At 42.5% G+C, this 18,310-nt stretch overlaps 1 protein-coding gene across 2 annotated transcripts in view; it reads left to right on the forward strand.

The window, feature by feature from the left end:
• Positions 1-18,310, forward strand: part of LOC110498819 (dynamin binding protein) — a 124,711-nt gene that overhangs the window by 38,242 nt on the left and 68,159 nt on the right. For both annotated transcript variants that reach the window (XM_036955607.1, XM_021575455.2), the window contains exon 4: positions 15,844-18,078. In XM_036955607.1, the coding sequence (XP_036811502.1) occupies positions 15,844-18,078 (2,235 nt within the window). The remainder of the gene's footprint in view (positions 1-15,843; positions 18,079-18,310) is intronic.

Below are 18,310 nucleotides of genomic sequence, written 5' to 3' on the forward strand. Positions count from 1 at the left end.
ACCTTCATTTATGATGTCCAGGAAAAAAACATATTTCCAGAATGTTGCCCTTAGGAAAAGATACATAGATGACAACCTACTGATATGGAATTGTACTGACGCTCTCCTCTGAGTTAATTTCTTATATTAATTTATCTGACCCAATCTCAAATTCACAGTAGACACAAGTCGGGGAAAAAATATATTTCTTGGATCTTATACAGTCCACAAAAACAATAGACTTTTCCGTGCCGACAGTAACCACCTGGTACACCTTAAGCGGAACATACCGGTGGGTCAATTCCGAAGACTCTGACCTAACTGCAGTACCGACATAGATTTCGAGTGCAAAGCTAATGATATGCCAACCAGGTTCCCGCCACGCATGTATGATAAGAATGTCATTGAACAGACCTATACCTGTGCTAGAGAGGAGACTGAACGTCAGTCTACTCGCTGGCACTAATAGAAACCAGGACCAAACGTTTTTCCAGTACAGCCCATGTGCCGGTCGCGTCAAATCTATCGTGTTGAAACACTGGAACATCCTCAAAAGTGATCCAAATCTATGAGAGTTCACACCATTTCCCCCTTGCCTTTGTTTTCAAACGTGTGCGGAATCTAGCCGATTCCAATATCCACAGAATGCAGCTACCCAAGAAGTGACACATGGCTCCCAGGCCTGCCCAATGGTAATTACAAGTGTGGCCACTGTGTACATTGTGACAATACGACCAATACTAACATTTGTTAAAACCAGAGAGAATACAAAATGCAAAGCTTCATTAATTGTAGCACCACAAATGTCATATACTTGGACAAATCATACAGGTCATTATGATGGCGCCAAAGGAGATAGCTACCGTTTTAAGGGTTCCTAACCAATTGTGCTATTTTGTGTGTTCACGTTATGTGAACATATTTTTTAAATGAATGTTTCTGACACTGTGTCTTATGACTGAAAAGAGCTCCTGGATATCAGGACAGCGATTACGCACCTCGTACTGGACAAAGAGGCAGTTTGTAACTCGATAGTAAGTGTTGCAACCGCGCTTCAGCACTCGGCTGTGCTGCTCAGCCGTTGTTGCTCCTAGATGTTTCTACTTCACAATAACATCACTTACTGGGGCAGCTCTAGCAGGGCAGAAATCTGAATCTCTTCGAGTCGATCATATGATTCCACAAATGAATCTTCACGTGGATGGTTCGTGCACCTCTCTTATAACTGGGTCATTTCTATGACTTCTGCTGGGAAGCTGTTGACAACTAAACCCATGCATCACACAGTTGATTAAACTCTGGTTAAAAAAAATCTCCTTTTATAATTCCCATCGTTAAGTTTCAAATGAAATCACAGTGCAAATTACAGGTAAAGGTAGGTAAGAGGTTAAAGAGATTAAGCCTTGAGACATGGATTGTGTTTCTGTGTCATTCAGAGGGTGAATGGGCTAGACAAAAGATTTAAGTACCTTTTGAACAGGGTATGGTAGTAGGTGGCTGGCGCACCAGTTTGTGTCAAGAACTGCAAGACTGCTGGGTTTTTCACGCTCAACAATTTCCCTTTTTGGTCTCATCCTCGCCCACTGAATGACGATTACTGTAAGGAATTATTTCCAAATAATAATTTAAAAAAGGAAATTAAACAAATGGACAGAAAGATCAGTGTGAAATTAGAGGATTAATGTTTTAAATCCTTTCAGTCTGGAAAAACCCTAAGGCTTGATGGCATACTTGTCGAGGTATAGCCTTTTTTTTATATACTAAAAAGTCCATTGTTAGCTTGTTTTAACTATCCCTATGGAAATGGTAGTCTGTCAGGTACTCCTCAGGAAGGTCTATTATTAAAACAAGACCCAGATGGCAAATATAAAGATCCAGTTTATCTTAAAAACTGGAGGCCTCTTACACTTCAATGTTGTGATGTAAAAATTCTAGCAAACTGCATAGCACTCAATGAATTAAAAAGGTTTTTACCAGGTATGGTTCATCTTGATCAGACAGGTTTTCTACATGGATGATACATTGGAGATAATATACGACTACTACTACTAGAAATAGCAACAGAACATCATGAAACATCTAAGCCAGGTCTGGTATTTATAGCGGATTTTGAAAAGGCCTTTGATGAAGTAATACTGGATTTTTAATGCCTGGATATCACTAAATATATGAGCTCTCCACAATGAATTTCAATAGAAAACTTAGACATAGGAGATCCTGCCCTATTTAACTCCTTAGTCATATCTCAGTTTACTCACTTACTTATGGCACTGCCTATTCCTGATGATTCATTGTTCAAATCATGTGAGCAAAAAATATTTTGCTTTATCTTGGACGCTAAACCAGACAACTCATGCCTATCTATATAATTAATATGAATTGGGTGGGTTGAGATTATTAAATATAAAAGCACTAAACCTCTCTCTGGAAGTTTTACTTGAACCCTAAATGGTTCTCAGATAGATTACTAAGAAAAGCTCATCCATTGTTTAAAAATAGCCTTTTTGCCTTTGTGCGGATTGCCATTTCTCATTTTTGATTAATTAAAAATAAAACCTTTTTCTTAGTATCTCTCTTTTTCAAACAAGCATTGCAGAGCTGGCTTCAATGTCACCCCCCTGAAAAGATAGGACAAATATTATGTCAACTCAAATGTTCTGGTTGATAAAATAGCTGTAGTTATGGGAAAGATGTTTGAGTTATGTTTTTCATGGCAAGGTCTGCTCAATCCAAGATTACAGCCAATTTATTACCCCAAAAATGGAGGAGGTAGGTGGCAGCGGCAGGTGGTAGGGAACTGGTCTGTCTGCCCAGGATCAAATCTGGTGGAGGAATAAAAATAGCATAAATAAGAAAGTATACCAGTTTCATTTGAGGACCAGGATGTTGACAGCTGTGCCATACAGATTGCAAGATGTTTGATTCCATGGTACAGGGTGTATGCGTTGATATGTGACTCACCACCTGGATTTGGTCTTATGTAGCAACATTTGAAATTGTGTTTTTACATTGGATAAAAGTATAGACTCAGAGCTACAAAATGGTATATCATACAGTGCATTTTTGAGGAACAATGGGAAAGTAATTCTGCTTTGAAAGTTGATAAACTTGTAACCTCACTTTTTAGAAAATGGCCTTTGAATGTTTTGGTATTAAGTGAAGTTGTCTACACCAATTCAGCAATGTTCACACCCTCTTAAGCTTTAGCCCCACCCATCTCGTTTCGCTCTCAGTGTTCAGAGCGCACACTTGACACTCTAGCCGATGATTTGTTTACCTCTGGAAAACAGAGCCTAACCAGCTCTGCTGGCAACAATTTCATTGCGCTTTTTTTGCCGACGTTTACTGACACCGGCCATATTCAACGGGTGTTGTGCACTTTAGCTTAAGACATGTAGATAGCTAGGTAAACAATGAAGCGAGGTAAACAATGTGTAAGATCACACATGTCACGTTAGCTAACGAGCCAGCCAGCTAACATTAGCTAGTTAAACAACAATGAACATAGTGCCCTGCATGAATCTATTGCGAGCTAACCAACCATTTTCAATGTTAGCTAGCTAACATTAGGCTCTAACTAGCAGAGCAAATGGTTCTGGGATACGAATAATGTCATACACGTAATGTTAGCTTGGGAGCCAGCCGGCTAACGTTAGCTAGCTAGCTAACAGTTCACTTTAGCTTGAAATGAAACCACTTTCTGTCAAAATTGGAAATGTGTAATATCTGAAAATGTAGCTAACTAGACTATCTTACCCATCCGTATAAATCATCATGCATGATGGACGTGTCTCCCTGTCACGGATGCCATGCCACGGTTGCCCTTAGTTAGAAGATGTAATCTGGAGACAGGTGTTTTCTCCATCTCTTTAGCTAGCATACTTTAGCTATCATAGACCGTGTGCCACTCGGGAGGCCCCCCTACCTTATTTCTATAGGTATCTGTGACCAACCGATGCATATCTGCATTCACTGTCATGCGAAATCCATAGGTTAGGGCCTAATGAATTTATTTCAATTGACTGATTTCTGAAATATTTGAAGTTGTTGCATTTATTGTTGCTCATTGTAGCTTGTTTATAGACTATGATTTGGAGCTGACGCTAAGAAAATGAACAAGTGAAACATTGAAGCATTATAGCCTACGACGCACAAAAATGAAATGTGTAATATCTGAAAATGTAGCCTGCTAGACTATCTTACATCATGATGGATACCAAGGTTTTCCTTAGTTTGAAGATGTAATCCGGTGACAGGTGTTTTCTCCATCTCTTTAGCCATCATACTCTAATTCCACTGATTTCAAAACTCAATCCTCCAAAAAAGTGGAGAGCAACACTTATGCAGCTCCACTACACAATACATAAAAAAGCCACGTTCGACAGGAATACCAACACAGACTGACCCAGCTCGAATAGACAAAAGCCTTCTATATGGCAGACCAATCCGAACTCCTCTCTCGGCATGTCAAATTAAATGTTATTAGTCATATGCGTTGAATACAACTTTACAGTGAAATGCTTACTTACAAGCCCCTAAACAACAATGCAGTTAAAAAAAATAGGAATAAGTAATAAAAGGAAGAAGTAATTAAAGGGCAGCAGTAAAGTAACAAAAGTGAGACTACAGTGGCAAGAAAAATTATGTGAATCCTTTGGAATTACCTGGATTTCTGCATAAATTGGTCAAATTTGATCTGATCTTCATCTAAGTCACAACAATTAGACACACATATTGTGCTCAAACTAATAACACACAAATTATTGTATTTTTCTTGTCTATATTGAATACATAATTTAAACATTCACAATGTATGTTGTAAAAAGTATGTGAACCCCTAGGCTAATGACTTCTCCAAAGGTTAATTGGTCAGGAGTCAGCTAACCTGGAGTCCAATCAATGAGACGAGCTTGGAGATGTTGGTTAGAGCTGCCTTGCCCTATTAAAAACACTCACAAAATTTGAGTTTACTATACTAAGCATTGCCTGATGTGAACCATGCCTCGAACAAAAGAGATCTCAGAAGACCTAAGATTAAGAATGGTTGACTTGCATGAAGCTGGAATGGGTTACAAAAGTATTTCTAAAAGCCTTGATGTTCATCAGTACATGGTACATTGTCTATAAATGAAGAAAGTTCAGCACTGTTGCTATTGTCCCTAAGAGTGGCCGTTCAGCAAAGATGACTGCAAAAGCACAGCGCAGAATGCTTAATGAGTTTAAGAAGATTCCTCGCATGTCAGCTAAAGACTTACAGAAATCTCTGGAACATGCTAACATCTCTGTTGATGAGTCTATGATATGTAAAACACTAAACAAGAATGGTGTTGGGAGGACACCACGGAAGAAGCCGCTGCTGTCCAAAAAAAAACATTGCTGCACGTCTGAAGTTTGCAAAAGTGCACCTGGATGTTCCCCAGTGCTACTGGCAAAATATTCTGTGGACAGATTAATCTAAAGTTGAGTTGTTTGGAAGGACACACAACACTGCGTGGAGAAAAAAAGGCTCAGCACGCCAACATCATAACCTCAACCCAACTTTAAAGTATGGTGGAGGGAGCATCATTGTTTGGGGCTGCTTTGCTGCCTCAAGGCCTGGACAGCTTGCTATTATTGACAGAAAAATGACTTCCCAAGTTTTCAAGACATTTTGCAGGAGAATGTTAGGCGATCTGTCCACCAATTGAAGCTCAACAGAAGTTGGGTGACACAACAGGATAACGACCCAAAACACAGAAGTAAATCAACAATGGCTTCAACAAAAGAAAATACGCCTTCTGGAGTGGCCCAGTCAGCGTCCTGACCTCAACCCGATTGAGATGCTGTGGCATGACCTCGAGAGCAGTTCACACCAGACATCCCAAGAATATTGCTGAACTGAAACAGTTTTGTAAAGAGGAATTGTTCAAAATGCAGGTCTGATCCATAACTACAGAAAATGTTTGGTAGAGGTTATTGCTGCCAAAGAAGGGTCCATCAGTTATTCAAATCAAATCAAATTTATTTATATAGCCCTTCGTACATCAGCTGATATCTCAAAGTGCTGTACAGAAACCAAGCCTAAAACCCCAAACAGCAAGCAATGCAGGTGTAGAAGCACAGTGGCTAGGAAAAACTCCCTAGAAAGGCCAAAACCTAGGAAGAAACCTAGAGAGGAACCAGGCTATGTGGGGTTGCCAGTCCTCTTCTGGCTGTGCTGGGTGGAGATTATAACAGAACATGGCCAAGATGTTCAAATGTTCATAAATGACCAGCATGGTCGCATAATAATAATGCAGAACAGTTGAAACTGGAGCAGCAGCACGGCCAGGTGGACTGGGGACAGCAAGGAGTCATCGTGTCAGGTAGTCCTGGGGCATGGTCCTAGGGCTCAGGTCCTCCGAGAGGGAGAAAGAAAGAGAGAAAGAGCGAATTAGAGAGAGCACACTTAAATTCACACAGGACACCGAATAGGACAGGAGAAGTACTCCAGATATAACAAACTGACCCCAGTCCCCCGACACATAAACTACTGCAGCATAAATACTGGAGGCTGAGACAGGAGGGGTCAGGAGACACTGTGGCCCCATCCGAGGACACCCCCGGACAGGGCCAAACAGGAAGGATATAACCCCACCCACTTTGCCAAAGCACAGCCCCCACACCACTAGAGGGATATCTTCAACCACCAACTTACCATCCAGAGACGAGTATAGCCCACAAAGATCTCCGCCACGGCACAACCCAAGGGGGGGCGCCAACCCAGATAGGATGACCACATCAGTGAATCAACCCACTCAGGTGACGCACCCCTTCCAGGGACGGTATGAGAGCGCCCCAGTAAGCCAGTGACTCAGCCCCTGTAATAGGGTTAGAGGCAGAGAATCCCAGTGGGGAAAAGAGGGGAACCGGCCAGGCAGAGACAGCAAGGGCGGTTCGTTGCTCCAGAGCCTTTCCGTTCACCTTCCCACTCCTGGGCCAGACTACACTCAATCATATGACCCACTGAAGAGATGAGTCTTCAGTAAAGACTTAAAGGTTGAGACCGAGTTTGCGTCTCTGACATGGGTAGGCAGACCGTTCCATAAAAATGGAGCTCTATAGGAGAAAGCCCTACCTCCAGCTGTTTGCTTAGAAATTCTAGGGACAATTAGGAGGCCTGCGTCTTGTGACCTTAGCGTACGTGTAGGTATGTACGGCAGGACCAAATCAGAGAGATAGGTAGGAGCAAGCCCATGTAATGCTTTGTAGGTTAGCAGTAAAACCTTGAAATCAGCCCTTGCTTTGACAGGAAGCCAGTGTAGGGAGGCTAGCACTGGAGTAATATGATCACATTTTTTGGTTCTAGTCAGGATTCTAGCAGACGTATTTAGCACTAACTGAAGTTTATTTAGTGCTTTATCCGGGTAGCCGGAAAGTAGACCATTGCAGTAGTCTAACCTAGAAGTGACAAAAGCATGGATTAATTTTTCTGCATCATTTTTGGACAGAAAGTTTCTGATTTTTGCAATGTTACGTAGATGGAAAAAAGCTGTCCTTGAAATGGTCTTGATATGTTCTTCAAAAGAGAGATCAGGGTCCAGAGTAACGCCGAGGTCCTTCACAGTTTTATTTGAGACGACTGTACAATCATTAAGATTAATTGTCAGATTCAACAGAAGATTTCTTTGTTTCTTGGGACCTAGAACAAGCATCTCTGTTTTGTCCGAGTTTAAAAGTAGAAAGTTTGCAGCCATCCACTTCCTAATGTCTGAAACACATGCTTCTAGCGAGGGCAATTTTGGGGCTTCACCATGTTTCATTGAAATGTACAGCCGTATGTCATCTGCATAGCAGTGAAAGTTAACATAATGTTTTCGAATGACATCCCCAAGAGGTAAAATATATAGTGAAAACAATAGTGGTCCTAAAACGGAACCTTGAGGAACACCGAAATTTACAGTTGATTTGTCAGAGGACAAACCATTCACAGAGACAAACTGATATCTTTCCGACAGATAAGATCTAAACCAGGCCAGAACTTGTCCGTGTAGACCAATTTGGGTTTCCAATCTCTCCAAAAGAAAGTGGTGATCAATGGAATCAAAAGCAGCACTAAGGTCTAAGAGCACGAGGACAGATGCAGAGCCTTGGTCTGATGCCATTAAAAGGTCATTTACCACCTTCACAAGTGCAGTCTCAGTGCTATGATGGGGTCTAAAACCAGACTGAAGCATTTCGTATACATTGTTTGTCTTCAGGAAGGCAGTGAGTTGCTGCGCAACAGCCTTTTCTAAAATTTTAGAGAGGAATGGAAGATTCGATATAGGCCGATAGTTTTTTATATTTTCTGGGTCAAGGTTTGGCTTTTTCAAGAGGCTTTATTACTGCCACTTTTAGTGAGTTTGGTACACATCCGGTGGATAGAGAGCCGTTTATTATGTTCAACATAGGAGGGCCAAGCAGAGGAAGCAGCTCTTTCAGTAGTTTAGTTGGAATAGGGTCCAGTATGCAGCTTGAAGGTTTAGAGGCCATGATTATTTTCATCATTGTGTCAAGAAATATAGTACTAAAACACTTGAGCGTCTCTCTTGATCCTAGGTCCTGGCAGAGTTGTGCAGACTCAGGACAACTGAGCTTTGAAGGAATACGCAGATTTAAAGAGGAGTCCGTAATTTGCTTTCTAATAATCATGATCTTTTCCTCAAGGAAGTTCATGAATTTATCACTGCTTAAGTGAAAGCCATCCTCTCTTGGGGAATGCTGCTTTTTAGTTAGCTTTGCGACAGTATCAAAAAGGAATTTCAGATTGTTCTTATTTTCCTCAATTAAGTTAGAAAAATAGGATGATCGAGCAGCAGTAAGGGCTCTTCGGTACTGCACGGTACTGTTTTTCCAAACTAGTCGGAAGACTTCCATTTTGGTGTGGCGCCATTTCCGTTCCAATTTTCTGGAAGCTTGCTTCAGAGCTCGGGTATTTTCTGTGTACCAGGGAGCTAGTTTCTTATGAGAAATGTTTTTAGTTTTTAGGGGTGCAACTGCATCTAGGGTATTGCACAAGGTTAAATTGAGTTCCTCAGTTAGGTGGTTAACTGATTTTTGTCCTCTGGCGTCCTTGGGTAGACAGAGGGAATCTGGAAGGACATCAAGGAATCTTTGTGTTGTCTGAATTTATAGCACGACTTTTGATGATCCTTGGTTGGGGTCTGAGCAGAATATTTGTTGCAATTGCAAACGTACTAAAATGGTGGTCCGATAGTCCAGGATTATGAGGAAAAACATTAAGATCCACAACATTTATTCCATGGGACAAAACTAGGTCCAGAGTATGACTGTGACAGTGAGTGGGTCCAGAGACATGTTGGACAAAACCCACTGAGTCGATGATGGCTCCGAAAGCCTTTTGGAGTGGGTCTGTGGACTTTTCCATGTGAATATTAAAGTCACCAAAGATTATTAAATCCAAGGGTTCACATACATACTTTTCCCACCCTGCACTGTGAATGTTTACTTGGTGTGTTCAATGAAGACATGAAAACATAATTGATTGTGTGATATTGGTTTAAACAGACTGTGTTTGTCTATTGTGACCTAGATGAAGATCAGATCAAATTTTATAACCAATTTATGCAGAAATCCAGGTATTTCCAAAGGGTTCACATACATTTTATTGGCACTGTATAGACAGTGGGTACCGGTACAGTCAATATGCGGGGGCACCGGTTAGTCGAGGTAATATGTACATGAAAGTAGAGTCACTATGCATAGATAATAACAGAGAGTAGCAGTGGTATAAAAGAGGGGGGGATTGTGCGTTCCTGGAGTAACTCTGTCAGTTGTTGTTACCATCCTGTACCTGTCCCGTAGGTGTGATGTTCGATGTACCGATCCTGTGCGTGTGTTGTTACACGTGACCTGCCACTGCGAGGATGATCAGCTGTCCGTCCTGTCTCCCTGTAGCGCTTTCTTAGGCATCTCACAGTATGGACATTGCAATTTATTGCCTTGGCCACATCTGTAGTCCTCATGCCTCCTTGCAGCATGCCTAAGGCACATTCATGCAGATGAGCAGGGACCCTGGGCATCTTTCTTTTGGTGTTTTTCAGAGTCAGAAGAAAGGCCTCTTTTTTGTCATAAGTTTTCATAACTGTGACCTTAATTGCCTACCATCTGTAAGCTGTTAGTGTCTTAACAACCATTTCACAGGTGCATGTTCATTAATTGTTTATGGTTCATTGAACAAGCATGGGAAACAGTGTTTAAACCCTTTACAATGAAGATCTGTGAAGTTATTTTGATTTCTACTAATTAGAACAGGCAGTGGCTCGGGTGGTTGATGTCCTTGATGATCTTTTTGGCCTTCCTTTCAAAGCACTTCATGGCTACTGACATGAGTGCTACGGGGCGGTAATCATTTAGGCAGGTTACCTTCACTTCCTTGGGCACAGGGACTATGGTGGTCTGCTTAAAGCATGTAAGTATTACACTCTAGGCCAGGGAGAGGTTGAAAATGTCAGTGAAGACACTTGCCAGTTGGTCCGAGCATGCTTTGAGTACACATCCTGGTAATCCATCTGGCCCCGCGGCTTTGTGAATGTTTACCTGTTTAAAGGTCTTGCTCACATTGGCTACCGATAGCGTTATCACACAGTCATCCAGAACAGAACAAAATTACAATACATTAGATCTGGAAAAAGAATAAACATATTGTAATTTTTTTACCGTCTTTTAAATGCAAGAAAGGCCATAATGTATTATTCCAGCCCAGGCGCAATTTAGATTTTGGACATTAGATGGCAGCAGTGTATGTGCAAAGTTTTAAACTGCTCCAATGAACCATTGCATTTCTGTTCAAAATGTTTTATCAAGACTGCCCAAATGTGCCTAATTGGTTTATTAATAACTTTTCAAGTTCATAACTGTGCACTCTCCTCAAACAATAGGATGCTATTATTTTACTGTAATAGCTACTGTAAATTGAACAGTGCAGTTAGATTAACAATCATTTTAATTTACTGCCGATATCAGATATGTCTGTCCTGGAAAATGTTCTTGTTACTTACATCCTCATGCTAATCACATTAGCCTACGTTATCTCAACCTTCCCACTAGAGGGCAGCCGTGTATGTGCAAGTTTTGGACTGATCCAATAAACCAGTGCATTACTGTTCAAAATGTTGTATAAATTCTGCCCAAATGTGCCGAATTGGTAAATTGATACATTTTCAAGGACATAACTATAGAGAACATACAAAAATGATATCGTAATAAAAAAAGTAAGTTGACACACTCCCAGGAATGGCATAAATGATTGATAATTAGCTTCCTTACAGAAAATACACTAACCTTCGCACGTCTAGATGGGGGGTGGGGGGAAGGCAGATACTGCAGGGTTTCAAACTGTGGAAGCCAGTTCCTACATTTGAATATAAAAATGGATTTTATCAAACAAAACTATGCTACATTTTATCTCCCATTATTTACCTTCAGAGGTGAATCTATCAAACCAGTTGCCGTGATAAAAGTTTTGCACTTTCCTCAAACAGTAGCTCAACCGTATGAGGACACCGATCCTATAGAGGTTAATAACAAACTTGTATGACATCTGTGAATACGAATGAAATTGTTAAATTACGTGCTTTTCAGTTAAAATTATTAAATATAATTCTTGCCACCAACAAAAATGTGAATATTTGGGGCATACAATCATCAAAGCTCTGCAGATTTTGTTGTGAGGATACAGAATCAATTGACCATTTATTTTGGTATTGCCCTCAGGTAGCCTGTTTCTGGTCTCATGTTCAGGAATTGCTGAAAATGCATAACATTGATCTAAAATTGACCCTAGAAATAGTACTGTTAGGAGATCTGGAGAGACCGGGTCAGTCAATTACTAATACGCTTAGTTAAGGTATTTATCTTTAACTCAAAATCTGTAGATTCTATTTGATGGATTGAAATTGTGTGTTAAACATCACAGCATAGTTGAAAGATATATGGTGTGTAGAAATCCGAAGAGGGCAGAGATGGGTGGAATGGGCGGGATGGGCTGAGGGTTAGGATGTGGAATTGGAGTTGCTGGCGGGGTATAGAATGACTGTCAAAGATAAAAGTAAAAAATAATTAAGTAAAAATAAAACAATAACAAAATAAGTTTGAATGACACTGAGGGGCAGTGTTACAGCTAATGCCTGTTCGCCTGAGGCTGATGCTAATGCAGGTGTTTGTACACATGCCTATACACACACACTCATTCAAATGCACATGTACGGACAAACACACACACAAACAAATAAAAATAATAACGTACATGCACTCAAACATATTCAGTTGACATTGCGTCTTGATTTTTACATTGTTGTTTTCTTTTGATTTTCTCTTGTTCATATTGTTGGTGCATTGTTCCTCAGTTACAGTTGAGGAACAATGGGAAAGTAATTCTGCTTTGAAAGTTGATAAACTTACTTTTGAGAAAATGGCCTTTGAATGTTTTGGTACCTACTGGAGACCCCTTCTTTGTCTACACCTATTCAGCATCGTTCACAACCTTTTAAGCTTTAGCCTCACCCATTTCTTTAAGTGTTGTTTAAGGATTGTTCTGTACTAACAACAGCAGTCAAGCGCCCAAGCTAATTTGCTAGCTACTTCCAGACACAAATGAGAGAACAGCTCACAGAACATTACTCGCCCTAGCAGAGCTGGTTAGGATGTTATCCAGAGCATTGGTGACTGCAACTGTGCTGTCAGATTGTCCGTTCGTAAATTCAGAGCGTTGCGCTCTTGGAGCGTTCTGAGGGCACACTGGACGCTCTGGCTGATGAGTGGGGTTGATCCGAATGTTCTGACCAACGGCAGTCAAGCACCCAAGTTAACTGGCTAACATTGGCTAGCTTCTTCCAGACACAAATGAGAGAACACCCCACTCTGACCATTTTACTCGCCCTAGCAGAGTTGGTTATTCAGTGATGGTGACTGTGCTGCTGGCAACAATGTATTACGCTTTTTTGCTGATGTTTACTGACACCGGCCATATTCAACGGGTGTTGAGCGTTCGTAAATTTGTTAGTTATTCTGCGCTCTGGCACACTCGGATGAGAGTGCTCATCAGAGTAGATGCTCAGACTCAATTTACATACGCAACCGAAATGGTTACTTGCATAGTGGAGTCTTTTGTTAAGACATGTAGCTAGCTAGCTAGCTAGGTAAACAATGAACCATAAATGAACCAACCATGACGTCACTACCCTGCATGAATCTGCAGGTAGCTAACCAACCAAGTTCAATGTTAGCTAGTTAACATTATAACCAGCCAAGCAATGTCTTTGAGATTTGAATAATAAGATTGTTAGCTAACAGCACACTTTATGTTGAAGTGAATCTACATTCTGCCAAAATTAGAAATGTCTAATATCTGAAAATGTAGCCTGCTAGACTCTTACATCATGATGGATACCAAGGTTGCCCTTAGTTTGAAGATGTAATCTGGTGATGGGTGTTTTCTCCATCTCTTTAGCTATCAGACTCTAATTCCACTGATTTCAAAACTCAGTCCTCCAGAAAGTGGAGAGCAACACTTATGCAGTTTCACTACACAATAGATTAAAAAAAATTAAAGCTGCTTTAGATAGGATGACCTAGACATACTGACCAGCTCAAATAGACAGAAATATGGCAAATAGGGCTGGGCAATATGGCCAAAATATAATATCACGGCATTTATAAAAAAAAACATGGACGGTTTGACAGTATGTTGAGATTTTGAATAATAAAAGTTCTACATTTGCTCTATAAGTAGTGAGTGATCCTAGAGTGGCAACACAGACATTCTAAGGGATGTCAATGAGTCTTTCTCCATTCTGATTGTTTTATACTGTTCATTTCAACTTCAACCAAAACAAAGTTCAGCCCTTTAATAATTTCTGCATTTCCTGCACTCAATTGCAGTGGTGGAAAAAGTACCCAATTGTCATACTTGAGTAAAATTAAAGATATCTTAATAGAAAATTACTCAAGTAAAAGTGAGTCACCCAGTAAAATACTACTTGAGTAAAAGTCTAAATGTATTTGGTTTTAAATATACTTAAGTATCAAATGTAATTGATAAAATGTACTTAAAATTATACATTTCAAATTCCTTATAATAAGCAAACCATTTTCTAGTTTCTTATTTACGGATAGCCAGGGGCACACTCCAACACTCTCAGATATAATTTACAAACACAGCATTTGTGTTTAGTGAGTTTTACAGATCAGAGGCAGTAGATGACTAGGGATGTTCACTTGACAAGTGTTTGAATTGGACCATTTTCCTGTCCTGCTAAGCGTTCTGCAAGGTATTTTTAGTTGTCGGGGAAAATGTATAGATTAAAAAAGTACAGTATTTTCTTTAGGAATGTAGTGAAGTAAAAGTTGTCAAAAATAAAAATAGTCAAGTACAGATACCAAAAAACACCTTAAGTAGTACTTGAAAGTATTTATACTTAAGTACTTTACACCACTGCTCAATTGAGAATGTCCACACTGCCACGTAGAGCTGCACGATATGGGCAATTAATCTAGGACTTATTTTTAACCAAATGTTGGAATTGCGATTTGACTTGCGAATTCAAGCAAAACTGTTGGAATCATGGAAATAGAATGACTAGTCTAATTATATAGTTAGAATATAATAGTGGGCACTTTGAATACAGTGTTGTTTGAGATGACAGCGAAGGAAAATGCCAGGGAGGAGTTATTGTGACAGGGTAGGAATTAAGTGTTCATGCGTATTTCCTAGGGGACCCTATAAACTTTGGCTACATTGCATGTTTTCTCTTAGCTACTTCATGTAGCTAACATATTCCTGCTTTGCATATTCCTCTTTGATTTAGAAGATACTGTTTCACAAACAACATGCTGATTTAGGTCTACACCATCACTGGTATTATCAGGCTTTATTAGCTAGCTACGTTTCCTCTTACTCAGTACATTTATTAGCTAGCTAGCTATTAGCATTAGTGGCTAACAATTAGCATCTCACAAGATTTAGAGTAACTTGCTAAGAAAAGACAAACTAGCTGTTTGCTGATGTAAGAAACACAAACTAATAGTGTCTTTATAAAACGCTAGTATATTTATTTTAAGCAAAGTGAAAATAGCATTGTTGTCATCAACATTGTTGCATGTGCTGCATTGACCATGCAGAATGAATGCTAGTGTCTCGCGGTTGAGGAACACCAAATGGGCTCCTTGAGTGACAGGGGGCGTGGCTAGGTCTATGTGGAAAGTGGCACGGAGAGAAGGAGCTGAGAGAGATGACCCAAGTAGCTAAGTAAACTATACAAATTGACATTGCACATGGCGTATCACATTTAACAAACCAAACATTAAAATACCGGTATATCAGAAGGTAAAGTAAAAACCCAAACCGGTCCCTGCATCAATACCGGTATATCATAAAATACGTTATACCACCCAGCCCTAATGGCAGACCAATCCAAACTCATCTCTTGGGCATTTCCAGCACACTCATTATCTCTGCCAATCATGGCTAGCGGGAAGGTTGCTTCCTTTTTCTGTGGCTAAAACAACTAGGCTTGTAATTTATTTTATTCATATTTAAAGAAGGCATTAAGTTTGTTACAAGTTTGTTATATTTACAGATGGCATACAAGTTTGTTTCCTGTGAAGGTGTGACTCGCGATGTACGCCTAGTTTCCTGAAACGGGTCACAAATGAGGCCCAGAGTCAAGTTACATTTCCACCACCTGCTGTGACAGAATTCTCAAGCCATACAATATCTCATCTGACTTCTGCTCTTCTTGCTCTTCCTCATTTCCTCACTTCCCCCTCTCTTTATTTCTTAATACCTTCATCTTCTTCATCTCGTCTCTTTTCTTTTGCTCTCCCCTCCCTCTCTCTCGTTAGGTGACGTGGTGGCAGCCGAGAGCAGCGTGGACCCAGGGACGACCTGGCAGAGGGGGCGTAATGCCTGTGGCGCTCGTGGCCTCTTCCCTGTGTCCTGCGTGAAAGAGCTCCACCTGTCGGGTCAATCCAGGCAGCTGTCAGAGCGCAGCGCCCAGGCCCAGGCTTCCGAGCTCCCCCCATATGCCTTCGGCCAGGCCAGGGCACTCATGGGCCTCCATGCACAGCTCCATGAGGAGTTAGACTTCTGCAAGGGGGACCTTATCACCATCATCGGCCTACCCGAGCCTGGCTGGTTCCAGGGAGAGCTGGTCGGACGCAGGGGGGTGTTTCCTGAGGGATTTGTGGAGCTTCTGGGGCCCCTGAGGTCCCCACATGATACAGAGGTTGACCCCATGAACTACAAGACTGAACCTTTGACCTATGAGCCCTACAGTAGTGGGAAAGGGATTGAGGAGGTGTTTTCCAGGGAGGATGAAGAAGAGGAGGAGGATGGGGTGTATGGGGTAGCTCTGCACGACTTTCGGGCCATGGAGCCAGGAGAGTTGGAATTTGACGTGGGGGACCGTATCCGGGTGGTGAACACCCTGGAGGACGGTTGGCTGTCGGGCGAGCTGAGAGGGCGATGTGGGGTCTTTCCTCATCGCTTTGTCAAGATTGAGGATTATGGGCAAAACATGAGGGAAGACATGGAAGCTGTAAAAATGGAAGAGCTTGAGGACTATAGCAGCTACACCTTGGACTGCAGCTCCGGTCAACAGGACCATAGCCAGACGAAGTACGGTTCTGAGTGGAGACCCCAAGAGGACCACACTGTGTGGGACCTGGATTACTTTGATAGGGTGGAAGAAAGGATGTGGCAGGGGGACCCTGTCAGCGAGAGTCTTTCCCAGGAGACTGCAGGGGACCAGACCCAGGACAGGGGGGAGAGAAGAGATGGGGCTAAAGCGCAACCTCACAGGCCTACAGCCCCCCATGGGCCCCAGAGACCCAGCTCTGTCCCTCAGGCAAGGCCCAGGCTTCTCCCTCGACCTAGTGTGCCATCTCTGGGCCACAGGCATCACATCAGCCCTAACGCCACCAATAATGGTAGTAGGACTAGCCACCCTGATACGACCCTACCACCACTACTCAACAGAGCCCTTAGCCTAGCTACACCTAGCACCCAGTCAGCCTGGTCCAAAGGTAACGGCCACTACCTCGGAGCACTAGAGGGCGCCACCAGCAATGGCAAAGGTCCTAGTCTGGGCAAGGAACTGTTAAGTCTAGTGGTGGAGGGCCACAGGCAGAAAAAGCTGACCCGCCACTCCAGCGTCAATGATGCAGACTTGCTACTTGGTTGCCGTGGTGAGCGTAGGGCGCTGTCCCAGCGGAAGGGACAATGCTCCAATGGTCTCCTGCCCGCTTCCCTCACCTTGGATTCCCTGGCAACATCAGTCGGTGACCTGGAGACCAAGTTATCCCAACAGCTCTTGCAGTTTGAGAGGAGCCTGCCGGGGCAAGGAGGGGTCGATTTTGTCGGGGCTGCTGCTGGGGATGTTGTTGGGGCTGCTGCCGAGGACAATGGAAGCCGACAATCCAACATCTCCCGTCACTTTTCCATAATGGACTTCACTAGCGAGAGCGACATCATGCGAGGCTCCTCTCACTCCCAACTGACCCTCCTCCAACCCTCTTCCTCATCGTCCTCCCTGGAGAGGTGCAAAACCCTTCGCCCCCCTCCCCCTCGTCCAAGAATCCTCCACCCCGCAGTTCGAGCTCCCTACAAACCGGCACGCCCTGCGCCTCGCCCACCCTGTCCCCGGCAACCATCCCCTCCCCTTAACAACCTCCAGCCCTTTGGACCCCTCTTCTACACCTGCGAGGAGGGGGAGGGGTATGTGACAGAGACTGAGAGCAGAGAAGAATCTGAACCTGCCTTCGGTGACCTGGCTCTAGAACAAGAGAAGGAGATGGAGCAGCACCTTGAGATGGACAGGGATATCAAGATTGAGAGGCAAAGAGAGATGCAGCAAAAGGAGGAGTACAGGCTGCTGCTGCGGCTGCAGGAGGTGGAGAAGGACATGGAGGCATACGCCCACACAGCCTCAGAGCTGAGGGCCATGCTACAGGAAGAGGAGGAGGAGGAGGAGGAGGATGAGACGTCCTGTCTGCAGACCCTGGAGAACCTGGAATTCTGCACTTACACCCTGTCAACTCTGGCCCTGGAACAGCAGCATCTACAGCAGCAGCTACAAGGTAAATGACTTCACTTATCTCACAACAAGTTCACAAGAGGTCCACGAAAGGCTGCTTCAGAAACAGCCCTATAGGCCCTATCCTTTAGGTACTCTTGTAGATCTGAAAGGAATGTGTATTGTTTAGGCAATATGGCAAAATTCCACTTACTCTATCAGAGGGCAACGGTGAAGCTACTACCATATTCTCTACACCCATCCAAATCTTTCAGATCTGAACAACAGCATCAGCT

Source organism: Oncorhynchus mykiss, chromosome 20 (genome assembly GCF_013265735.2).
Source record: "Oncorhynchus mykiss isolate Arlee chromosome 20, USDA_OmykA_1.1, whole genome shotgun sequence".
NCBI lineage: Eukaryota > Metazoa > Chordata > Actinopteri > Salmoniformes > Salmonidae > Oncorhynchus > Oncorhynchus mykiss.